Genomic DNA, 26,123 nt, shown 5'->3' with positions numbered 1-26,123 from the left:
TTTGAAACTCTCTTACTTTTTCCATGTTTTTTCCCCTATTTTTAGCTTGGTGATTTTCCCTCTGAAAATTTCAAGTGATGAAGGTATTGACGAAAGAATGGCTTCCGTGAGAATATAAAGAAATACTAGTTGTGAAAATGATTTGAACAATAAAGTCGATGATATTTAATGAATACCTGCTGATTCAACTTGGAATTCCCAGTAGCTATTCTTTCTAATAACTTAGTGGTCCCAAATGGTTTGCCTTTGACTCTTTTCTTACTTTCATTTCCTTTCTGAGGCAAGTTATCAATAGTATAGACTCCAACCTACATTTGAATCTACCTTACTTTTCCAGATACTCTGATGTTCATTATTACAAATCAAGCTACTTTAGAGAGATCACAAAATGTGGAGAAAATCAAGTTCCTGTCCTTAAAAGGCTAATTTCTAGAAACGAAGACATTTATATGAGAGGTGATATAACTTAGTGCAACTGGTTTTCTAACAGCAGGGCTGACATATTCAAGTTAATGGTGTCTTCAAGATAGGCATTTTAGAAGGCGATGCACAAAATATCTCACAACAATGTATTTCTTAAGCTTCTTTTTTCAGAGTTCCGGGTAGAGCCTGCATGCATTGGTCAGAATAACCCATTAAGTGGCAAACCTTCATCTTGGAGATGGGATTTAATTTTCAAACGCGTTCCAAGCCATTTCCAACAAACTTGGGTAATCAAGATGAGAAGTCGGGTTATGGTTTTGCAAAAACAAGGTGTGATTATAAAAAAAAAATGAGATGGAAATAGTCATATGTTTGTAAGTTACCTTTGAAAACAATTATAGCTGAAAGGAAGTGTGCCCTAAATGCCACGAGCTGAGCAATACCCTAGCAATAATTATAAACCCTCCCACAGGAACTACATGGAAGATGCACACTGTCTTTGATGGGTCAACTCCAATCTCCTAAGGCCTCCTTGCTATCAAGAACCGACAGCAGTAGTCAAAAACATGTTTAAGCACATAAATTTATTTATTGAGGTGTGGCTATAAAGAAATAATACCGCTTTTTCTGTATGACTTATGCATCACTCATCCACATAAATGTTCACATACCTGGCAGGGAAAGCATATATTGATGGATCATGTCCCAGATTCAGATCCTGTCTGCTCCTTGAGAGCAAGGCCTTCTGTGTGTTTCTCTCCTCTACTGCCCTGGCGCCTGTCAGCACTCTTTCTAGCACACGGTAGGTACCTAGTAAACATGTTGAATGAATGATATGACTATGTACAGTTTCACCAGGAAAAGCTTCAATGAAGAAGAAATACTTGGGTTTTCCTCATTGAATTTCTTATATCTCTCCTTAGAAGCAATCATCTATGACATGCAAAATCTATAATGATCATACAATCCCTTCTTCCTGCAACTGTGTTCTCAGGATCATTTCTGAAAGGCAGTAGGCAAGTGGCCTACTATAGGAGCCCAGTCATGGTCAGAACACTTGAACTCAACCAAGGATTCCTCCAAATGGCTGAATAACCATGGCCAAATCATTCAGCCTCTCTGGGGCTCTGTCTATTCAGCTGTAACGTGAGAATAGTAACTATCGAGGACAACACTGAGCTAATAATGATTGAGCCCTTTCTTTGTGCCGGGCACTGTTCCAAGAGGTCTATGGAAAGAATCTTATTTTTTTTTTTTTTTTTTTTTTAGCGTTTATTTATTTTTGAGAAAGAGAGACAGAATGTGAGCAGGGAGGGGCAGAGAGAGAGGGAGACACAGAATCTGAAGCAGGCTCTAGGCTCTGAGCTGTCAGCACAGAGCCCGACCTGGGGTTTGAACTTACGAACTGTGAGATCATGCCCTGAGCTGAAGTCGGACACTTAACTGACTGAGCCAACCAGGCGCCCTGGAAAGAATCTTATTTAATCATCCCATCAAGCCTATGAAGCAGATAGTATTATTTTGTTTTAGAAAGAGGAAATTGAGGTGCAGACATAAATAACTAACTTGGGGATGCACGACTGGTAAGTGGTGGAGAAGGGAGTGGACCCCAGTGTAGCTCTAGAACTCTCGCCTTAGAACTTCTCTCTGACCAACTCACATAATCAATTACTAGAAGCCAGAGAGAGAAGGCCAGTGACCACCCTATATCATGTACACTATTATTAGAGAGAAAAGTGAGGGAGCACACACATCCGGCAGAGAGTGGGCAAAGATACAGTAGAGAAATAACAGTGGAGATGGCGGTTAAGGGAAAATCATCAAGTTTACAGGAACTAATGTTAACACCGAACCATGCTCTCGCCTTTATAGACAGCTGCATATCTTTTCTTAGGTACGTAGCTCCTGACTCACATTTTAAGGGCTGTTGTTAGATGACTGATTTTTTTTTTTTAATTTTTTTTTCAACGTTTATTTTTTATTTTTGGGACAGAGAGAGACACAGCATGAACGGGGGAGGGGCAGAGAGAGAGGGAGACACAGAATCGGAAACAGGCTCCAGGCTCCGAGCCATCAGCCCAGAGCCTGACGCGGGGCTCGAACTCACGGACCGCGAGATCGTGACCTGGCTGAAGTCGGACGCTTAACCGACTGCGCCACCCAGGCGCCCCTAGATGACTGATTTTTAAGAACACTTGATATATAATTAAGGAGGAAAAGAGAGAGGAGTTAATAATTTCCAGGAGAGATGATTTACAACTTGAGACAAAAGAAAATCTGCTTTTCCTTTTGGCATGGTGACGTTAGAACAATATCTAAGGGATTGCATCAATGCATAAAAGCAGCAATGCTGTTTGGCTCTCACTTGGTGTGTTCAGGATGAGTTATTTACAGCTTTTGCTTCCCGAAATTAGTTACTCACCCTCTGGTGCTTTTTCTTACCTCTTTCACCCTCACTCCCCACAGAAAGGATTGATACAGACATATTAAGGTATTTTCCTATTTCAAAAGATACAATAGGTAGCAGCCACTTGTCATGCATGGATGACTGTTCCTTCATTCAAAAGGATCTGTTGAAGGGCTTCTGAGTGGCTCAGTCAGTTAAACATCCGACTTGGGCTCAGCATGATCTCACGGTCCGTGAGTTCGAGCCCCGCATCAGGCTTTGTGCTGACAGCTCAGAGCCTGGAGCCTGCTTCGGATTCTGTGTCTCCCCCTCTCTCTGCCCCTCCCCTGCTCTCTCGCTCTCGCTCTCTCTCCCTCAAAAATAAAGCTAAACATTAAGAAAAATCATCTGTGGAGTGTCTGCTGCTGGTGACGATTCCCTGGGTACAATGTAGGTTTACCAAGGCGGTTTCAAGGTACCACCGAGATTTGGCAGTTCAGGGTGTTCCATCCCCATTCAGTGCACATGTGCTTCTGGGTCCTGCCCCGTCTCCAGGATTTATGTGAGTCCCACTAGCCCCTGGTTAGTTCAGTTCAAAAGCATTCATTCACCAGGCACTGGGGCTACAAAGACTGTAAGTCATGGAGTCCAGTGTCCAACAGCTCAGAGGGTGGTGATTCCTTCGCTCTGCTCCAGCTTCAGAAGGAGAGAGGGGACTGGGAACTGGAGACTGTCTCTGGGCAAGGCTGGGCCGGGTGTCCTCTGTGCTGAGGTCCCCTAGTTAGTCATAGGCTTGAGAAACTTGAATGGCCCCAAAGGGGAACTCACCAGAGGTGGATGCCTTTGACTGCTGAGCCTCTTACAGCCTGGTTGTTTTGCTCACTGCTGAATGAACATACAGTCTGTGATAGGAAAGTCATAACGCCTCAGCCCCCAAAGACAGAGGTTTGGGTAACCCTGAGCCTGATTACCCTGACCCTTCGTGAGTTCACTCTGAAAACCTCACCACGTTTGGTGGGTGTTCATCAGGCACTAATTTATGCATAGGCTTTTCCCACAGTGCAGCAAGATGGAAATATCTTTTACTGTCAGGCATATAGTTAAAACTGCAACATTCTTGCAGGGACGTAGGATTAGCTTTGAGGCCACTAGAAAATGTTACATACCACTGCACTACACCTGAGACCTGTATCTATACAAGGTATTGGAAAACTCCGTGTGCCAGTCCAACAGCTTTATGATTTAGGATGTGAAATGGACAGAATGTCAAGGAATCGGACCTGTACTTACAGGCCATAAATCTGTGTGGAAAAAAAATGCTTTTGTTACCCATAAGCTGGCACATGACTCCTGATATTAGTGTGGGTGTGACGTATTTTCACTTCAGTGTTGAATAAATTATCTTATCAGTACTGGCAGAGTAGAAAAATGACTTATGGCAATTTAAATGTTTACTCAGGGGTGTCTTCTTTATGTTTTCCAAACTTGAAACAAACATAGTACCTAAAACCTTCACAAAGATTTAAAAACCCCAAGAAAACACTAGTTATCAATCATTTTCATGAAAGTGTGCCATTTCTTCTTTAAAAAATGCTAATTCTAGGGGCGCCTGGGTGGCTCCGTCGTGGGTTAAGCGTCCGACTTCGGCTCAGGTCATGATCTCGCGGTTCGTGGGTTCGAGCCCCTCGTCAGGCTCTGTGCTGACAGCTCAGAGCCTGGAGCCTGCTTCACATTCTGTGTCTCCCTCTCTGTCTGCCCCTCCCCCACGCATGCTCTGTCTCTCTCTCTCTCTCAATAATAAATGTTAAAAAAAAATTTTTAATGCTACTTCTATTCTATTCTACACTTTGCATCATCAAAACAGATAAAAGGCAAGTATTCCTTGATAAATCCTCATTTGTTAACTTAGCTTTCATAACATAGTAATGCTGTTGCTGATGAGACTCTTGTAGCTCCGCTTCATCAGGAGGTCCTGTTGTTTCTACTTTGAAAACAGGGCTTCGAGCTGCCTGCCCCCCCCCCCCATCTCCATATCTACAGCCAGCATCTGGGGGCAAGCCCATCCTTCCTCACTAAGACTGCTGTACTGATGGTCTTGCCGGTCCCTCCAGTTCTGTTCTTGCCCCCATCGGATCTTTTCTACCCCCAGTAATGAAGTAATCTATTTGAAAGGTAAATAGGCTCAGGGCATCCCCTACTGAAAAGGCATTAATGCTTTCCCACTGAATTTCAAATGTAATCCAGATTCCTTCCCAGGGCTCGCAGAGATGGGGACTCTAGCACCTTTGTACTAAAGTTTCTTCTTGGCCACACTCTCCTCTTCCTCACTTTTTTCCCCAAACACACCGGTCTTTTTCTTTTTAATGTTTATTTATTTATTTTTGAGAGACTATGAGCAGGGGGAGAGGCAAAAAGAAAGAGACACGGAAGATCCCAAGCAGGGTCTGTCAGTGCAGAGCCCGACGCGGGGCTCAAACTCACGAACCATGAGATCGCGACCCGAGGGGAAACCAAGAGTCAGTAGCTTAACTGACTGAGCTACTCGGGCGCCCCTCAAACACACTGGTCTTTTGATCGTTCCAAGGAGCTGTCTTTTGGGATGACATTTTTCCTGTCTCAGGGGCCTTTGCCTGCCCTCCCAGCCCAAGCTGGCTCCTAAGACCCTATCTGAGTAGGTTCTGTGACCCACTGCTCCAACCTTGTTCCCTTTCATAGCCTGATCACCAAATTTACGAGTACATGTTTGTTCATTCGGCGACGAGTACATTGTTAACATTGTCCCTCTTCTTTCTAGTCTGGGAACTCTAGTCAGGAGCACATGTGTATTCACCACGAGATGTCTACATAGTAGCCCCTGTATTCATTTCCTGGGGCTTCCTTAACAGAGTACCGCAGCATGGGTGGCTTAAAACAACGTTTATTCTTACGGTTCTGGAGGTAGAATTACAAAACCAAGGTGTTGGCAGGGTTGTGCTCCTCAGAAGCCTCTAGAGGACATTGCTTCTTTGCTTCTTTCAACTTCTGGTAGTCCCAGGCATTGCTTGGCTGGTAGAGCATCACTCCAGTCCTCCATTTGCAAAGAGCGTTCTCCCTGTGTCCCTGTGTCTTCATATGCTCTTGTAAGGACACCAGTCATATTGGATTAGGAGTCCTCTCTACTCCAGTATGATCTCACCTTAACTACTTAACTGCTTAAGTTACCTACTTAACTACTAAGGACTTCAGTATATCTTTTTTGGGGAGAACACAATTCAACTTGTAATAGCACTTAACAAATATTAGTTGAGTGAATAAATAAAATGATGACTGAACCGAAATTTCTCATCAATATAAGGGGGATTGACTACAGTGTATTCTGTATAGGAGACAAAGAGCTAAAGCCCAAGGCCAAAGGAAGATACACATATTTCTACATCTTTAAGTGTTACTGTGGTTTCAAATTGATAGAGGGGATGTACTCAACAACTAAAAAGACACCAGAATAGACTCAAACACAGCCTTCTAAAAATCTGTTTTTCTGGTCACCATACGTTGTCCTGGGATTGTGTCAAAGCAGAAATAGAGTTCCTGGGGCGCCTGGGTGGCTCAGTCGGTTAAGCATCCGACTTTGGCTCAGGTCATGATATTCCTGTTCATGAGTTCAAGCCCCGTGTCGGGCTCTGTGCTGACAGCTCAGAGCCTGGAGCCGGCTTCGGATTCTGTGTCTCCCTCTCTCTCGGCCCCTACCCTGCTTGCATGCTGTCTCTCTCTTTCTCTCTCTCTCTCTCTCGCAAAAATAAACATTAAAAAAAAATAGAATTCCTATTTGCATTCTGCAGGATCAGATATGGGCAGAAATAAAAGACAATACTCTGAAAGGAAAAGGAAAAGGGTTTCCTACTACAAGGTGTGGTGGGATCTAAAGAAATTTACTGACTACGTAAATATCAAATATTTATTAAAACTTAAATTATTTTATATATGAACATAAGATAATATGTGTTTTCTTATCAGTCTTCTCTTTGTTTAAATTCAGATAAGGATTAATTTGCAAAGAGGTAGCAGGTGAGTGAGGAGGTTAAGAGTATGGGTTCTAAACCCAACTCCTCCACTTACTAGCTAGGTGAACTTGTGCAACTTAATTTCTCTGTGCCTCAGTTTCCTTATCTGTATCATGGAGATGATAATAAGGGTACCTTCCATAGAGCTGTTATGAGAATTGTATGATTTGGTTGTATAAAGCGCATAGAATTGTGTCGGCTACATGGTAAGGATTCAATAAAGGTTAGCTACTATTTTCATTATATGCTAGCCATTTGCTCACTTCAACTAAATACTATGACATATAAAGGCTTTCATATTTATTATATTTTTTAAAGTCTTATGCAGGGCCACCTGGGTCACTCAGTCGGTTGAGTACCCGACTTCGGCTCAGGTCATGATCTCATGGTTCATGGGTCCGAGCCCCGTGTCAGGCTCTATGCTGACAGCTCAGAGCCTGGAGCCTGCTTCAGATTCTGTGTCTTCCTCTCTCTCTGTTCCTCCCCTGCTCACACTCTGTCTCTCTCTCTCTCAAAAATAAACATTAAAAAATTTTTAAAGTCTTATGCAAATTGAGTTTTATTCACATACTATATCTACTATTAAAATAAAATCTTTTAGCCTGTCATGAATGGATCTCACTATCAACATAATTGTTAATCATGCCTAAAGACCTCTCATGTCCTACTGCAACCAGAACTAATCCAAGGGAGCAAGCTGTCCCTATAACTCTTCTTTGCGGAAAGGTCAAACCTCACCATAGCAAGAAATATCTATTTCCATTGATCAAAGATAAATCATTAAAATTCCACAATTAACAAATATCATAAATGATACAGGTAAATAAATCACTATCAACCCTCCCCCCAAAACTGATAAATATCCATTTCTGGAAATAAAGGCAGACAGTCAAGATGTTAAGAAAGATGATTACATGGCTTAATTTACTCTGATAAAAAATGGTTCAGAAACTTGCAGACCATGTCATAACAAGGAATATTTTGTGTCCCGGTGTGACAGAGATGGGGGGATACCAGAACGTGACCTCCTTTTTCATGCTTTGTTTCCCCCGTGACAGTGACCGAGAAAATTAAGTTACGTTAATTGGAATGAACAATCCATTTTTTTTATTCCAGGTTATTTCTTAAAAATTTTTAAAGTAGGTCTTAGAAATCTTGAGAATTCTGTCAACTGTTTATTTTCACTTAAGGGTGAACAACTGAACATGTCTCAGTCGGTTGTGTCCAACTTTAGTTCAGGGCATGATCTCACGGTTCATGAGTTTGAGCCCCACGTCAGGCTCTGTGCTGAGCCTGCTTCGCATTCTGTGTCTCCCTCTCTCTCTGCCCCTCCCCTGTTTGCACTCTGTGTGTGTGTCTCTCTCTCAAAAATAAATAAGCATTAAAAAAAACTTAAAAATACATTTAAAAATAAAGATGAACAGAAATCAGTGTTGTTGAAGATAAAGATTTGTATAGATTAAACACGGAGACATGTGCCTAGACTATAATATCTAGTATAACTTGTGTTTTATATCTCCAAACTCAAGTTGCCACAAACCAAATACTGTGGTTTCTTATCAGTTAGTTCTGTGAAGTCACGTTTTGGTAATATTTTCCATCTGTGATATTATAACACACGGTCTATTTTAAGTTTAGTTCTTACAAGATGCTAACCACTCTTCACATGTATGTGTCATATAAACATATAGAACTCCAGGTTTTAGATCTGAAAAGACCCTTTGGAGCTTTTTATGTTAAAAGTGTTCCTCACTTCTGAAGGGTTGAAAAGTACTATATTTCCTGGTACTGCCTCTCCATGTTCTCTGTTTCATCCTCCAAAATCTGATTAAAAATCAGAACCTATTGACAGCACAGAGCAGTACGAAATCACTGATAATTATTCACGGCCTATAATCTCCAGGAAAAAAAAAGCCAATACCAGTTGAAACACAGTGGTTCCAAAGAGTTAAAAGGTTAGAAATCAAAGACGACATTGAGTAGGCTGTGTTTTTTGAGATCCTCTCTACTCCTACCAGACTCAAACCCACACAGTAATCAGCTGATAGGGCTTCTCTTTGAGTATTTAACTTTCTTCTTAAAAATAAAACAGATATTTAAAAAAATGATCAGGGTTAAAAGTAGGAGCCATTGTGCATATATGTGTATATAGCATATGCACATACACCCAAACACATACTCAACCACCTATATTTTGGTTACTCTGCTACACGGTTAAAGAGCTTATTTTGGCTTAGAAACCGGGTTCTATGACAAAATTTAACTCTGAAGAATTTTTTTTTCTTTTCATTTGGTTTGTGGAGTTATAATATGTTGCATAGTCCTAATCTTAACCAATGATTACCCTCAGGATAAAGCTAATTTCCTTCTCCAAATTAGTCCCAGCAAATTTACACAAGAATTATGAGACTTTAGCTAAGAATTGACCAGTCTTTGGTGAGTAGGCTAAATTTCATTTCCTAAGGTTGGATTGAAGGGTCAAAACTTGTTACTCTCCAAGTTCCATGACTAAAATGTGTATTTCTAATAAGACATGTTGTTTATAAAATCTGACTGTTTATTACCCAGGACTTTGTGATCTCTTCAATACCTTATTTTACTGAATTTTAAAAATTTGTTTATTTATTTTGGGAGAGCGAGAGAGTGCATACAAACAGGGTCAGTGCAGAGCCCAGCGCGAAGCTCAATCTCACGAAACGTGAGGTCACAACCTGAGTCGAAATCAAGAGTCAGACGCTTAACTTACTGAGCCACCCAGGAGCCTCTCCAATATTTTAAATTAATATTTCGATTCTTACCTGTTACCAGTGATCTTTTTAATTTATTTTAATTCCAGGATCATCCTCGTTTTATTTGTCATATGGAAGACTATCCTTTTATAAGAAACTACCCTCCACTTGCCTTTCGTCCTTTTTGAACTTGTTGGGAGTGACTCAATTCTTTATAATTTCTCTACAAAGAACTTCTACAAGGGAATCCTCTAGCATAGTTTTCTTAAAGCACAGTTATGTGAAAATTTCAGCATTTAATTCAAAGCATTGTCTTCTTTCACTGCTTTATTTTCTAATTATGGCTTTATTCCATACTTTAGCAAAGCTGCCCCTAACGCCAACCTCCAAAACTCGAACCTGTCAGGGCCATCCATCCTAAGTTTTCTTTCTGTATCTAACAAATGAATTCTTTCAGTTATCTGCTGGTGCACAACAAACCACCCCAAAATTCAGTAGTTTAAAACAATCAGTTTATTATTTCTCACAAATCTGAGGGTTAACTGGTTCTTCTGCTGGTCTTATTTGGAGTCTCTCATGCAGCTTCAGTCTACGGCAGATGGGGCTAGAACGTCCGTGGTGGCTTCCTTCTGGCCCCCTGGTTGGAAAGGTGGGCCCAGCTGGGACCACTGAATGCTTCCCTCTTTGTGTGGCCTCTTCATGTGATTTCTCCAGCAGAGTAGCCCAGCTTTTTACATGGCAGCTCAGGACGTTCCAAAGGGCAAAGGTAGAAGCTGCCAGACCTTCTTAAGCCTCAGTCCTGGACTTATTTCCGTCACGTTCTGTTGGTTGAAGTGAGCCATGGGGTCAGCTCAGGTTTGGGAGGAAATACACAGGACATGAGGCCCAGAAGGTGTGGCTTGTGGGGGCCATGTCTGAAGACCATCTACTACAGGGACTTCGTTTTCTTTTTTCTCCATTAAGACCTCAGCTCTTCTCTCCTCTTGCAGTTCCCTGCGTCTCTGGTGGTTTACCTAAGCCTACGAATATCACCTTCTTTTCCATAAACATGAGGAATATCCTACAGTGGAGTCCGCCAGAGGGTCTACAAGAAGCTGAACTTACTTACACTGTGCAGTATTTCATGTAAGTTAGTTCTTTTCCTTTTTGATAGTTTATACACATAAGACTCAGGCACCTATTAATTGTGCAAAGATAAACCATCTGTTGTATTAAGTATGCATTTGGGAAAAAGAAAAGTTTTAGATATTTCATACTAAATTCTCTTGGGACGTTCTGCTAGATTAAATTAGGTAAACACTTCTTTGGGGCGCCTGGGTGGCTCAGTCGGTTGAGCGTCCGACTTCGGCTCAGGTCATGATCTCGCGGTCTGTGAGTTTGAGCCCCGCGTCGGGCTCTGTGCTGACAGCTCAGAGCCTGGAGCCCGCTTCGGATTCTGCGTCTCCCTCTCTCGCTGCCCCTCCCCCGCTCATGCTCTGTCTCTCTCTCTCTGTCAAAAATTAATAAGCATTAAAAATTTTTTTAAAAAAAGAAAAACACTTCTTTGTGGAGACAGAAGCATTGGGTGCTTAGGCGAGGGAAAGTTACTTAAATGGAGGAGAGAAGTTGGTCAAAATGTTATTCTGCAGCTGAGCAAACAAGGAAATCCATCATCTCTGAAATGTCTAAACTTACTGTTACTAACAGACAATTTTAAGTGAAACTGAGTGCAGAATTCTGTGCCACTAGCTCTTCCTATTAAAAATAGTAGTGCGACGGACATTTTCACATTGTATCCCTCCCTCAAAAGTCATTGAAAGCGAGAAAGAATGCAAAACAGATAGACTGTGTCCATCTTCAAAGAAACAGAGGAAATGGCCAAACCCCAAGCCATAAACTATGAAGGATATAAGCCAAATACTGTGAAATCTGAAGGAAAACAACCACAGACACTGACACTGTCTAATCTTCTTGAACTTCAACAGTAGAAAATAATTTTATACAAGAATCAATGTCATAGTACTAAGAGGCTTACCTAACAGTCTTAGGATGTGGAATCTAAGGATTTCCACCACCAGAAATTGAGGAAGTGTCCCCATGAGCCCCAGTTAGTGCCACAGAATGTCAGAGACAGAGGAGCTGAAAGGGATTCAAATGACATATCCACTGTGTAGGCCCAGTCACCCTAGTGAGGTGGGTGCAGGAGGGAGGGGAGGTGACGATGGCTGGGAGGCAGCCTAGGGGGACCGTGACTTACTGATGTGCCATGGGGCACATCAGCCTCCTGTAATTCCAAAACTTGAGGGTGAGCAGGCTCTCCAGCAAAGGGAATGATCTGATTTAGAGAACAGGTGTCTGACTTCCCACACTCCTATACCCATTCACTTAATATTCAGTAAATAGCTGGCCCTGTTCAAAGAGTAATAGTCCCACAGAACCTGGCACAGCATTTCTCCATAATTATTGGCAAAGGAGAAAGACAAAAAGAAGGAAGAGGAGGAGGAGGAAGAGGAGAAGGAGAGGGAGAGGGAGATGACAACAGTGAAAAGATCCTGAAAAGCTTTCTTATGGAAAAAGGAGAAAAATTCAGACAAATAAGTGTTCATAGTTTGAATCATACATAACATGATCTCTAATGGTAAGTCAGAAAGGAAGGAAGGAAGGAAGATAGAGAAAGGGAAGGAGGGAGGGAAGAAGGAAGGAAGGAAGAGAGGGAAGGAGGAAGGAAGGAGGATAGAGAAAGGGAGGGAGGGAGGAAAAAGGAAGGAAGGGGAGGGAAGGGAAGGGGAGGGAAGGGAAGGGAAGGGAAGGGAAGGGAAGGGAAGGGAAGGGAGAAGGGAAAGGAGGAAGGAAAAAGCAAACAAAGAAGAGATTCTAAAACAAAAGGAAGAATTTTTTTTTTTTTAAGGCAAGTGGGCAGAACTTAGGGAAAAGATGGAAAATAAGAATGTTACAGAGATGAAAAACCTATAGCTAACTGATAGGAATAATTGAAAAGTGATAATTACTGTCTGGAATTACACATCATAAATGCATGCTCTGTCTAGGAAAATGTAATAAAAGCATTGGAAGACATATCCTGGTGAGGTTATTGAACTTTAAGAAAATGAAGTACTTTATGATGATCATAGCAAGAGCGGGACACAAGTGGGACGGAACAGGGGGAGTGGGGTGATTTCCGTCTGGCAAAACTCGACAGAAGACAGCAATACATCTTCTAAGGGAGAAATAGATGTGATCTGGGATTCTTGTCAAGTTCACCAGATGTATTTTCAAGCAAGTGAGAGATCTCAGGATGGTACTCCCTTGAGACCTTCTTGAGGGGGAGAAAACCACTCACTAAAGATGATATCTGTCCGATAGAGATAAAGATGAACCTGGATGAAGAATTTAGTACTGACAACATTATTTGTCACTGTGAAAAGAGTGGTAAACACACCGAAACCATCTGAGTGAAGAGCTAAGACTAAACAGTGATGGGAAATGTGCTTATGGAACTTTAGGAGGTAGGGGAAAACTTTAAATGTACAGACTTTCATAGCAGGAAGCCATTAAATGTGATCTAAACTGAAAATATTTCATTATCTTAATAACTAAACTCCCAATATTTTTCATAAACTATTTTCTTATTTTAAAATATCTTTTAGGAACTAGTATCTCTTGTGGTGATGAAACACATGAACCACAGCAATTCCTTTACTTTCGCTTCAATTTTTTTCTATTCAAGTTCAAATCAAGTTAAATTTACAGCTTTGATTAAAATGATATGCGTGGTATAATCTAGTTATTGCCTCTGTGTGCAGTCATATAATCATTCCCGTGTGTATAGAGAAGCATGAGACGTCCAGAATCAGGTATGCCAACTGCTTTTGGCCTAATAGGTTTTAGGGTTATTTCTTTCTCTCTCTTGATTATATTTTTCTGATTGAGTTAAAAAATACCACATTTGAAAAGAAAGAAAGCCATTTTTGTCTTTGAAAAAAAAAACTCTGGCCACTAAAGGCAGTGAAATATTTCAGCTGCTATTCACAATGACCTCATTTATCCAGAATCTCACTTTCATGTTCAAGGAGTTTCTCTGGAAGCTGGTGTTTTAGCAAAGAAGACATCATCCTGCAAAGAGAAATGGCTCTTGACTATGCCCTGGCCTCCTTTTCTATTAGGTGGAGCAAAGAGCTTGCTCTGTCCTTTACATGTTCCTTTGATTCAGAAAAGGATAACGAGAAAAGAGGCAGAGTCATCACTGCTCTGGGAGAGCAAATAGTTTAGATGGTACAACTTTCAGAAGTGAGTATTTTAAAAGAAACTTGCCATGTTAGAGGCCTTACATGCCTGTGCACGTGTGAGATGACAAGAATACAGAGTAGCATATGTCACCGACAAGGCTCCCAAGCGCAGCAGCACGGTCAACAGTCCGTGGTTTGTAGCTAGCCTAGGAACCTACCCAGGTATCCTTGGGCAAGTTACATATTATGCTTTTTACCCTTTGGAGTGAAGCTTGTTTCCAAGCAAAAGATGAAATTTTAACAAAAGTTTAAATTCTATCTGTCAAAAGAATTTAATGCCGAAAAAATATCGTGTAGTTCTAAAAGCACGAGCTTTGGCATTGGGGAAGAGTGGTTCAAATCCCAGATACGCCTGTTAGTAGTCATATGAATTTGTCTCCATGGGCCTCAGTTTCCTCATCTGTACAAGAGGGTGAAAATAATGGCACCTACCTGCTAGGGTCATTAGGATAATTAAATGAGATTAAGCATGTAAATCCTAAGCATGGGTCCCAGCACTTAATAAGCACTTACTGCCATTACTAGAAACCAGTCAGAGACCACTGAGGGCTCCAGAGGACTTTCTGCCCTGCATAAACATCATTACTGGAGTACTCATTGAATAGTTGAGGTCTATCAGTTTGTAAGACTTACAAAGCATACTGTCCAGAATCCGGGAAAGAGTATTTTCTCCTCCACCCACCTCTGTCATGGGAAGTTGCCCTGCCCTTGGCAGAATAAGGAAGTTTGAGGAGAGAGCATCAAATCAGTGATGGCAGTATTTTTCAAACCACACATAAGTCAAGACTTGTTGATGGACCATGAAATCAATTTTGAGGGATATAACTAGCATTATCTTTATAGAAGGGACTGGAATGGCATGAACAGGATTGGAGTGGAAAATAACGGAATTCATGGCATGTAGTCAAGTTTAAATATTATCTTATAAAACCTTTGTTTTTAGTATGTTAAATATATGTGTGTTTATGGGAGCCGGGTCCCAGTGTAAAAATTTTTTTTAATATTTCTTTATTTATTTTCAGAAAGCGAGAGAGAGAGAAAGAGTGTGCACCTGCAGGGGAGGGGCAGAGAGAGAGGGAGAGAGAGAATCCCAAGTAGGCTCCGCACTGTCAGCACAGGGCCAGACGCAGGACACAATCCCATGAACTGTCAGATCATGACCTGAGCTGAAATCAAGAGTCAGATGTTTAAGCGACTGAGCCATCCAGGTGCCCCATAAAACAGATTTCTTTTTGTGGCTCACAGCCACAAAAAGTTTTGAAACCCCTTAGGCAATGGTAACCACTTGATGGAGAAGTTGGTCAACAGGATCTTACCTGTATTTCTAGTGCCTTCTGGAATGTATGGTACTTTATGAAACAGGAGACATTTGCTTTCACGAATCTGTTGCCATATTCTGAAAAGAGAGGATACCCTTAAACTTTGTCAACACTTAATAAAGTTGACATTTCCTTGTTCTCAAGACATACTCTTGTCTTGACTTCTGTGATCTCTCTTTCTCCTTCTGCCTCTTTAGCTGCTATTTCCAACGGTACTTTGTATCCAACCTTTAAACCCTGATGAGCCTGGAATTTTATCCTAGGCTTTGCTTTGTCTCCATGATAATTTCATTCGCGCCTGTGCCTTCAATGAGCAGTTTTGTGCCATTGGTTTCAAAATCACTGCCTCCCACTCCCACCCCTTTGCTGAGCCCCAGGGCCTACTGGGCATCTGCATCTGGATGGCTTTCACATACCTGAAGTTCAACATGGCAGAAACACAACTTGTTACCTTTCTTTCCTCCCATCCGTCCTCCACATATCCCAAACCCATTCTTTGGCATTGCTTATCTTGGCAAACATGACCACTGTCCCAGACAGAAAAGAAACATCATCCTGAACATCGTTATCTCCCTCATCTCTCACCTGCTCACCTCAATTACCAAGTCTTGGCTCCCAACATTTCTTCCTTTTGTCCTGTCATTTCTTCTGCCACCACTGTCCTTGTCCAAGCCACCTACATCTTCCACCTGGACCACTGCAGTATCCTCTCAGCTGCTCCCCAGGCTGCCACTCCTAACCCACTGCATTCTCCATGCTACACCAGTTGGCTTTCTAGAACCCCAACACACCTGCATTAATCCCTTCATTGCCTCCCATGCAACCCGGTCTCTCACACTGGCTCATCCGGCGTCACTTAATCTCTCTATCCCTCAGTCTCCCCCCCTGAAAAGTTCTAAAAGTATTTCCCCCTCCCTCCTTGCTATGGGTTTTGTGTTTTCAACAAAGGAAAGGAGAAATAATATAAACAGCGTAGTCACTGTCGTCATCATCACTGTAATTACTGTGGCATATACTTCTACCTAGTGAATTTTCCCTAGAACCCTTGATAGCAAGTAGATTTTTAAATTTTATGAGAATGTCAAGGTAATTTTTCTTCCAAGAAAAAAATGACTAATTTTTCTTAAAACAACCCATCAAATTGACCTTTGTAGGCATGGCGGACTAAAAACTTACGTGGATAATTACTAGAAGAATTGATCACACAATACGTAGAATTTTTACTGTAGCCCAAGAATAATAATAAAATACATGCTTTCAAAATGTACGATCCACATTATAATTCACAGAAAAGAAAGGTGCTTGCAGAAACTCTGACTCATGTTCCTGACAGCTCATGAAAAAAATTGCCAGCAGCAAACGTGGATTCCTTTTTATCTCAATGACAGGCACATTTGTTGTTCTGCAGAGAAGGCCTTAACTTCCATTCAGTTTTGCATAAGGACTGTTTTTTTTTCCTCTATTGTAAAGCACAGAGGGCACCTCGTTATTAATTCAGTTTCTTTCTCAGCAGATATGGGCAAAAAAAATGGCTGAATAAATCCGAATGTAGAAATATCAATAGGACCTGCTGTGATCTCTCTGTGGAAACTTCCGATTATGAACATCAATATTATGCCAAAGTTAAGGCCATTTGGGAAACGAATTGTTCCAAATGGGCAGAAACCGGACGATTCTATCCATTCTTAGAGAGTAAGTAACACAATTGTCTATAAACACGTATAATATCAAATTCATCTGACCGTCGAGTATACAGTCTTAGACTCATGGACAGCCTCGCCCGAGACCAGTGCTCTGCATGGCTCTGTTCTCATTCTGTCCCTCAGCTCCAAGAATGACCAGCCCAAGGGGCTTCATCTCGCTGGATCGCAGTTTCATCTATAGAATGAGAAGCTTGGTTGAGTCATCACTAGGATCTCTCCCAGGTCCAAAATTAACACTAGATGCCAATATTATCCAAGTTCAATTTTGTTTGGTTATTTAGTGGGGACTATGAAATTTGAGGAACTGACAGATATTTTTTTTAATTGCTGTGGGTTTATAAACCATGGCGTTAAGTCCACAAGATTGATTCAAGGTGCTCTGATTACTAAACTAAGTCTCTTTTTGTTAGACACTTGGTAGTGTGATGATGTAATTTGTAGGTGTAACTCAGAATTAAAGCAGCATCATCCTGATATTTGCTTTTTAAATTTTCCCATCTCCTATTCTGTGGCTGACTCAGGTGTAGAGGACCCACTCAGAGCTGACATCATGAAATTTATAAGCTGACATCATGAAATTTATAAGGACTGGTCCCTCAAGTCCTGGGGCCAGAGCCTGTCCTCTGGTGTCCTTCTAGATCAGAAGTCAGCAAACTATGCCCTCAGACCAAATGAAGCACTGCCACCTTTCCGGTTTTCTACAGACCAAGAACTTAGAATGATTTTTACATTTATATAAGTAATAATTGCAACAAAGATCATAGGGCTTGTAAAGCCTAAAACATTTCCTGTATGGACTTTTGTGGCAAAAGTTTGAGAATCCTCTGTTATAGGTCATTCCAATCACATCTTCAAAGGTCTTTTTTTAAGTTTATTTATTTATTTTGAGAGAGAAAGAGACAGAGAGAGAGGAGAGAGAATGGGCGGGGGAGGGGCAGAGGGAGAGAGAGAGAGAGAGAGAGAGAGAGAGAGAGAATCCCAAGCAGGCTCCCTGCTGTCAGTGCTGAGCCTGATACAGGGCTCTGTCTCACAAACTATGAGATCGTGACCTGAGCCAAAATCAAGACATCAACTGACTGAGCCCCCCAGGTGCTTCTTCAGAGGTTTTTTTTTTTTTTTTTTTTTTTCAACGTTTATTTATTTTTGGGACAGAGAGAGACAGAGCATGAACGGGGGAGGGGCAGAGAGAGAGGGAGACACAGAATCAGAAACAGGTTCCAGGCTCTGAGCCATCAGCCCAGAGCCTGACGCGGGGCTCGAACTCAGGGACGGCGAGATCGTGACCTGGCTGAAGTCGGACGCTTAACCGACTGTGCCACCCAGGCGCCCCTTCAGAGGTCTTTTAATAGTGGTTCATTCCTCCATGTCTGATTTTCACCACTTACAGTTCGTATTAATGCAATTTATCACCAACTTTTCATTTGATGTCATAGGAGTGCCGTAAACACTTTTAATTCTATTTTCCATCTGTTTACCCATGTGACTAGGAACTAAGTAAATACAACACTTGAATGTTCTGTTTTAAAATTGTGTCAGGGTGTGTGAAGGGATCGTTTCAAGATGTAGCGTAACTTGGGCCCACCTTAGAGCATTCTGAGGCATCTCAACTAAGAGGTGGGCTGTAGGGCTTTCATCCCCGTAGGATTATATTGTAGTTTTATCCACAGTGATTTCTACCTCTGAACATGATCATTCCCTCTCCCCTCCCCTTTAAGCACAAATTGGCCCGCCAGAAGTTGCTTTATCTACAGATGAGAAATCCATTTCTATTGTTCTGATGGCTCCAGAGAAGTGGAAGAGAAATCCAGAAGAAAGTTCTATTTCCATGCAACAAATTTACTCTAACCTGAAGTACAACGTGTCCGTATATAATGCTAAGTCTAATAGAACGGTAAGCCTGGAATGGGGACATATCATCGGCATTACTTTTTGCAGCTAGTGCTGGAACAGGCAGCCTGACGCATGTGAACCTGAGAAGATACGATATTCAAAAGAGATGCCATACAAGAAGCAGTGGAAGCCAATACGTAGAAAACTCGAGAACTTCCTTCAGGTTTCCCTTACAGAGTCTCTGTTAATGGGATCTGATGTTGCTATTAGATGGAGAACCACTGTCCACGTCACTTTGATGGAGAGCTTTTACTTGCATAACATCTGTCGGTCACATTCCACGCAAGAAAAAAAGATGTCAGCAAGAACATGGGACAAGGCAGATTAAGAAATCCATCCATGTGTTATTATTTAGAATTGTTCCCAGAATGGGTCCATTTCCTGATCATGCTCTGCCGAGCTCAAGGAAAGGGATGTTTTAAAACTGTTGCGGAAGAAAAGCTTGTAATGATTACAAAGGATTTAGGGGTATCTTAGCGTTTTATTTCCTTCTAGAGCTATCTGCCTGGGATGGTGCTGGGATTCTGTGGCACTAACTGCTGTTTGCAATCCTCTGCCCTAGTGGTCCCAGTGTGTGACCAACCGCACGCTGGTGCTCAGCTGGCTGGAGCCAGACACCCTGTACTGCGTGCGTGTGGAGACCTTTGTCCCAGGGCCCCCTCGCCTTGCTCAGCCTTCTGAGAAGCAGTGTGTCCGTACTCAGAAAGGTAAGCTTAAAAAAATCTCAGCTGGTCTGCGAAGGAGATCTGATCAAAGTAGAAGAAGGTTGGCAGTTCTAAACAAGATTTTGACAAACCCATATCTACCAGAAACAAGTTGAGGCAGAGGCAGAAACAACCATCACCAGAAATGCGTGGAGCAGCCTGGAATTGAAACTTGGCCATTGAACTTGGCCAACGTGAAGGGTGTGTTTGCTCCCCCTGGGGAACTCTCAGCACCCGTCCCTTGGTGTCCAATGCCAACAAGCCTCTTCCGTGGGAAAATAACAATTGAGAATTTTTACGCATGTCTATTCTTTTTTAATTGTAATCACTTTTGTCAATAGAAGTTCTGTGGTCTTCAACATCAAATTGCACTGCTAGAAACAAAACATTATCCTAGAAACACTTGAAGACAGCAGTTGTTGCTCTCCCTCGGGAATGCAGATGACAGGCTCTGCAAGTTGTATTCAGATGTCACTCACTGGCTGCAGGAGGGTCTGGGGTCAGCAGATCAGCAGTTACTCCCCCCGCCATTGCCTCTCTCTCCTTCCTCTTGTCTTCTCCTCCTGTTTTCTGAACTTGCCTGAAGATTCTCATTCCCGTTAGGAGACACAGAGTTCAGAGCGAGGTGTTTGTCTTCTTGTTCCTCCCCACAGTTGTGAGGAGCTTGAACTCAAAGCCTGAACGTTGAAAATAAACCCTCAAGTTTACCCTCATCGAATGGCTCTTCACCCATCATTCTTCCATTTCCTCCTTCCAAACATGCTGGCCTACGACAAGTGCCACACCTCTTCCCCCAACCCGGTCCCATCGCCAGCTCTGGGATCACAATGGTGACAGGAGCCCCGCTTCCATCCTCCCTCCCACCACCCGCATTACAAGATGAAACTGTCCCAAGGAATAGAAAGGGGATTTTGTGAGTACATATCAAAAGTGAAAGGCTTTATTTTTGAATCTCTATCCTTACCATACCTTCCCCTTTAAAATGAAGGGGGCTCTGCCGTGTGGCCAATAAAACGGAAATGCTAAGCAAGCAAAAGGCAAAACAAAGCAGATTGAAGAGATCATCTTTGTGTTTGGAAAAAGCGCTCCGTTTACGAAGAGCTTGATCAGTGGCCAGGAGGTAGGGATGCATTTCCAGTGGAGATCGTTTGAGCACTTGGCAGATTGAGAGCAGCTCCAAGTACAGGTTCAATTAAATCCTTCCTGGGAACAGGTGGAACCACCTGTCTCACTAGTCTGAGAAAGGTCACAAAATAAGGAGGCATCATTTCAGGTTCCGACCTTTCCATGGTATCCCAGCCATACTACCTCTTTGGGGACTGTTCTTTGAAAAATATTTCTGCTCTCCACAGTCCCCCAATCCCTAAAATATAGACACATTTTATTAGTTTTTTTTTGTGGCGAACATGTGCTGTTACATACTAAGTGCCATCCGTCAATGTCGTCATGGCGGTTTTCAATTAGGCAAGTTCAGTCCCGAGACCAGAGGTGGTATTAAGAGGGCTAGACTGAATTGTAGTCTGATGTAGGGGCAGGTAACGCTTGGCTACCTGAACATCTGCGCTGTGCTGTTGGCACCTTTCTATGTGGAACCTGAGGACAGATGTGCTCGTCAGGAATTGTTTGGGGTGGAAGAGCCTGCATTTGGACACCTGGTCCTGGACTTTTCCCACTGGCTATTGGCAACCACCCTCATTGTCCATGACACTTCTATTTCCAATCTTTAACTAGGTATTTAACTGGATTGTGACTTTGCTACTTTGTCTCAGGCCTAGGCATCAAGAGTATCCAAACATCTGTATAGATTAGAGAGCTCCTATGACACTCTGATTTTATTAATCAGAACCCATCTCTCTTTCTCTCTCTCTCTCATATATATATATATATATATATATATATATATATGGAGACATTTACTTTAGGGAGTTGGCTCACATGATTGTAGAGGCAGATAAGCTCAAAATATGTTGGGCAATCCAGCAGGCTGGATAGCCAGGAAAGAGTTGATGTTATAGTTCTTGTCTGAAGGTAATCTGCTGAAAGAATTGTCTTTTTCTTGAGATGGTCACTACTTTTTCTATTAAAGCCTTCAACTGATTGGATAAGGCCCACCCACATTATAAAGATTTCATCTTTACAATTAATCTGCTTTACTCAAGTCTATTAATTTAAATGCTAATATCATCTAAAAATGCCTTCACAGAAACATCTAGAATATCTCACCAAAGAGCTGGGTACCATGGATTAGCCAAATGGGGACAGAAAAATATCCATCACAACTTCTAGTATTCTACAGGAGTGCAACAAATATAAGTGAGTCACAATAAGCCCTATTCACAACTGTATAGTCTGATTGATGGTGGGCCAGGACTGCTTTCTCAAAAGCTATTCACCAGGTCTTTCCAGTCCCCTATGGACTTTCATCCATCATGAACCGACAGTGCAACAGGACCTGGAAAGGAGTAACTGCCCATCCTCACACACACCAGCTCAGCCACCTCCCTACACACATCCCAAGCTCCCTACCCAGAAAGTCTAGCCAACCCACTTGAGGATGGTTCTATTAATAACACACAAGGTGATGCCATACATTCCTGTCTTCTGCTGAGTCTATGGAAAAGATTGAGTCCAATGAGTACATGGAAAAGTGGGGCAGCTTAATGGGATCCTATCAAGAGGGTTTTGTGGGTTGGCTTAAAGCATATGAGTTGTCTGAATGTTAGACACACTTAGCTTCAGATATATAAGACCCAGCATCAATCTCATAGCCAGACATAAAATGTTGGAATGTCTGCTGATGGGGTTGTTAAGGCATCCGTAAGTCCAGATGATTCCCTAAGACCAGCTATTGTCAAAGAGTAAGAATTCTGAAACCCCTTATCACGTTTAGTTCAAGCTTCTCAATTAATAAATAAGACTGAATTCCTAAGTGTAAGTAACTGGCCCAAAGCCTCATGACATTGCCAATGTTTTCCCACCATACCGCATCACAACTATCTATCCCTCTCCTTTTTGTTACAGATCAAACATCAGCATTGAAGGTTAAAATCATCTTCTGGTATGTTTTGCCCATATCTGTTGCCGTGTTTATTTTTTCTGTGATGGGCTACTCCATGTACAGATATATCCATGTTGGCAAAGAGAAACACCCAGCAAATTTGGTGAGTGCTCAGTGTGGCAGGAGTCATTATAACCACTCACTTTCAGCAGAGTAGAAAATGAGGCTCTAGAACAGACACATTCCTTTGACAAGCAGGGTGAGTTTAAAGAGTTAATTAATTAAAAAAGAAACACTTTGGCACTAGGTTAACTCACTAACATAACGAAAGAGAAAGATTCCTCAGCTTTGACAAAGATTTTAGGTTTAATGAGCAGATTAGACCGGGTCTTGAGGTACACAAATAAATTAAGTCACGATCTATGCCCTTCCAGACGTTCAAGCTCAGTTGAGGACTCGAATTTCAAAATGATATGTGAAGGTTAAGATGAAAGCAGGCACTGAGGACTCTAGGGACACAGGCAGGGCACTGAACCCCACATTAGGGTCCAGGAGAAGCTTTATGCCCTGCCTTGGTTATGAAAGGGGGGTAAGAGGGCACCTACTGCTGGCAGAGAAACCAGCAGGGACCAAGGTGAGCAGATGTTTGGAAAACCACATGGTCTTGCTGAACCATACAGTTGCTGATGAGGAGCTACAGAAGTGAAAGTGGAGAGGGGGGTGTTAGGGCCAGGGGACAGGAGAATCGGGATGTTATTCTAAGGGGCTTCGATTTTACATTCTGTTGGCAAGGAGAAATCTCTGTGGGGTTTTGAGTAGGAAGCTTCATGGTCAATATCGGGTTTTAGATCCAACTGGATGGTGGGTCTCAGACAGCTTTGGAGGGACTAAGACTAGAAACAAGAAGAGCAGCTAGGAGACTGTGGCAGTTGTCCAGGGGAGCCAAGGGGAGAGTCTAAAAGAGGAGGGTGGGATGTAGGGCCAGAGACAGGCATGGAGTGGAAAACATAGGAAAATGGCCAGGACAATCATTCACAGCAAGGAGAGCAAGAAAATAGAAGAAGAAGGAGTAAACCTTATGCTTCTGGACTGCGCACTGAAGGGTTCTGAAGGGCTGGGCATATTTCAATGATAAAATGGGTTCTTTGCCTGTTATTAAAATATATGTTCACATATGCACAATGCATCCATGTACGCAATGCAAGCTGGTAGTTTGGCATTTAAACATTTCTATTATTCTGCCTGCTTTTAGGCTTTAGAGCTAGCTTCCTAATGGCACAGGGAGACCTTTCCTGGGAGGAAAATTCATAAGGGAATTGATCACAAGTGGCTTTCTGGAACCAAAATTTTGTAAAGGAATGAGGCTGAATGTCGTATTTTGTCTTTTTTTTTTTTTAAGAGAGACAGAGAGCGCGCGCGCTTGCATTCAAGCGAGTCGGGGAGGGGCAGAGGGAGAGAGGTGGGGGGACCTTAAGCAGGCTCCAAGCTCTGTGCAGAGCCCAACATCGGGCTCAATGCCACAACCCTGGGATCATGACCTGAACCGAAATCAAGAGTTGGACGCTCAACCCACTGAGCCAACCAGGCGCCCCTGAATGTCATATTTTGTAGTGTTGAATGGAATCACTTCATGGGGTGGACAATGAGGATTGTCACATAATTCATGACTTGCCATCTAAACAGTCACCTTCCCCATAGCCCCAGCACAATTTTAATCTCAAACCAGTTTCCCTGACACGATTTAGAGCTTCTCTATCTGCCAGAAACAGGCAGACGAATTTCCCTTTTTGGCCTCATTATACTGTGATTAGAGTGGTATCCGGGGAATGAGTAAAACCATCCCTACTCATGTGCGTATTTCTTTTTTTACATGCAGTTTTCATGCCCGCCCACATCTCATGTCCGGAGTATATCCAACACAGGGCTGGTAACCTGGGGAACCATAGCTAACTAAGAAATACGTCATCACCCATAATTAACAAAGCAGTTTCAAAACTAGCTCACTCGGTCCTCACCACTTCTCACGTGGCAGAAATCCAGATTTTACAGAATTAACAACGAGACTCAAGAAATTAAATAATTCCCCTGAACTCCCTCAGCCAGGGAGGGAAGGGCACTGTCTCACCCTGATCCTTGGGTCGGATAAACACTCACCCAGGGAACCACTTTTCACTTCCAATGCCTTTTTCGAGTCTTGGGTCTCTCGCCTCCATGAATGAGGCTTCCTGTTTATTCCAAGAATAACTTTCACTTCCATGAGTGGGTAAGAATAGGTCTTTAAAACTATCTGATGACAGTATAAGTTCTACTTAACAGCTGTTTTTCATGTCTTTCTCAAGTGAAAAGGTGAAAACCATTCTCTTCTCTCTTTATAGATTTTGATTTATGGAAATGAATTTGACAAAAGATTCTTTGTACCTGCTGAAAAAATTGTGATTAATTTTATCACCCTCAATATTTTGGAGGATTCTAAAATTTCTCATAAGGATGTAGTGGAAAAAAGCGACGATGGGTCGGATGGGGATGAGCCCGGCGGGGACCAGCGGCCGCGTCAGGCGGAAATGGAGGTGAAACACTTAGGGTATGCTTCACATCTGGTGGACATTTCCTGTGACTCTGGGGAAAGCACCCAGGGCACTTCCCTAACCCAGCAAGGGTCGCCAGGCAGAGCAATACCCACCGAGAAGGCAGTTGTTGAATACGAATATGATGTCAGAGCTGCAGACGTCTGTGTGGGGCCTGGCGGCCCTGAGCTCAATTTGCAGGAGAAGGTGTCCCTACAAGGAACGTTCTTTGAGCAACAGGCTGCTTTGGCAGACGTGAGCCCCCAGGCACCACTGTATTCGTATGCTCCTCAGCTCCGAGACCTGGACCAGTTGCTGCAGGAGCACGTGGGCACAGAAGAGGAGCGAGAGGAAGAGCCGTCGACCACACTGGTGGATTGGGACCCTCGGACCGGCAGGCTGTGCATACCGTCCTTCCCCAGCTTTGAACATGGCTCAGAGGGAGGCAAGCAGCCTGAGTCCAAGGAGCTCGTGGAGGAGGGCCTTTTGTCTAGACTGTATGAGGAGCAGGCTCCAGACAAGCCGTCGGAAGACAAGGAAACCGACCTCCTGAAGTTTATGGAGGAATGGGGACTCTATGTGCAGATGGAAGACTGACACCCAAACTTCCCTTTGCCACACCCCTACTGTTACAAGGCACATGGGTGCAAACGTATAAGGGACTGAAAAATAAAGTATGCGGGATACAAGAAATGTGACTCAGATTTGTCAGTGAGAAGTACTTATTTCTTCTCTGCTCTCACAGGACTGGTTTCATCCTGCCTCATAAGGGAGTTGGGTCATGCATGGGGTCTCTTATAGTGATGGGGGGGCCGGTATCTGGAATGCAGTGGCCGGCTCATTTTTTGTGTGCATTCAAAAATGTTTGCCAAATCGGATAAAGAATTCCTGCAGGTGAGTGGGCTATGTATGGCCTCTCTGTTTATTATTGTGTAACAAGCTTACTTCTGCAATTATTTTTCCGGGCACTTGACAAGCATATAGCACTGTAGAAAAATATCTCATGAAGACCATTCATTTCAGAAATATGACTCTTCTTTTAGAATTTGGATTATTGTCAGAGCGAGGAAGTACTGAAAACATACAAATACCACTAAGTTGG

General features: G+C 42.6%; 1 protein-coding gene across 5 annotated transcripts in view; it reads left to right on the top strand.

The window, feature by feature from the left end:
- The window catches only part of IL20RA (interleukin 20 receptor subunit alpha), a 36,252-nt gene extending 10,533 nt beyond the window's left edge, over positions 1 to 25,719 (top strand). For 3 of the 5 annotated variants that reach the window (XM_086707960.1, XM_025925667.2, XM_086707963.1), the window contains 6 exons: positions 10,568 to 10,703; positions 16,676 to 16,854; positions 18,581 to 18,756; positions 19,318 to 19,462; positions 22,481 to 22,620; positions 24,833 to 25,719. In XM_086707960.1, coding sequence (XP_086564086.1) covers positions 10,568 to 10,703; positions 16,676 to 16,854; positions 18,581 to 18,756; positions 19,318 to 19,462; positions 22,481 to 22,620; positions 24,833 to 25,618 — 1,562 coding nt within the window. In that variant the 3' untranslated portion in view covers positions 25,619 to 25,719. Of the gene's footprint in view, positions 1 to 10,567; positions 10,704 to 12,943; positions 13,064 to 16,675; positions 16,855 to 18,580; positions 18,757 to 19,317; positions 19,463 to 22,480; positions 22,621 to 24,832 lie in introns of those variants that run through there. The other 2 variants (XM_086707961.1, XM_086707964.1) reach the window with 2 other exon arrangements.
- Positions 25,720 to 26,123: the final 404 nt, after the last annotated feature.

The sequence above is a fragment of the Puma concolor genome, chromosome B2 (genome assembly GCF_028749965.1).
Source record: "Puma concolor isolate L17-30 chromosome B2, mPumCon1.1.hap2, whole genome shotgun sequence".
NCBI lineage: Eukaryota > Metazoa > Chordata > Mammalia > Carnivora > Felidae > Puma > Puma concolor.
Note: the sequence above shows the minus strand (reverse complement) of the source record. Positions and strands in the feature narration are given on the sequence as shown.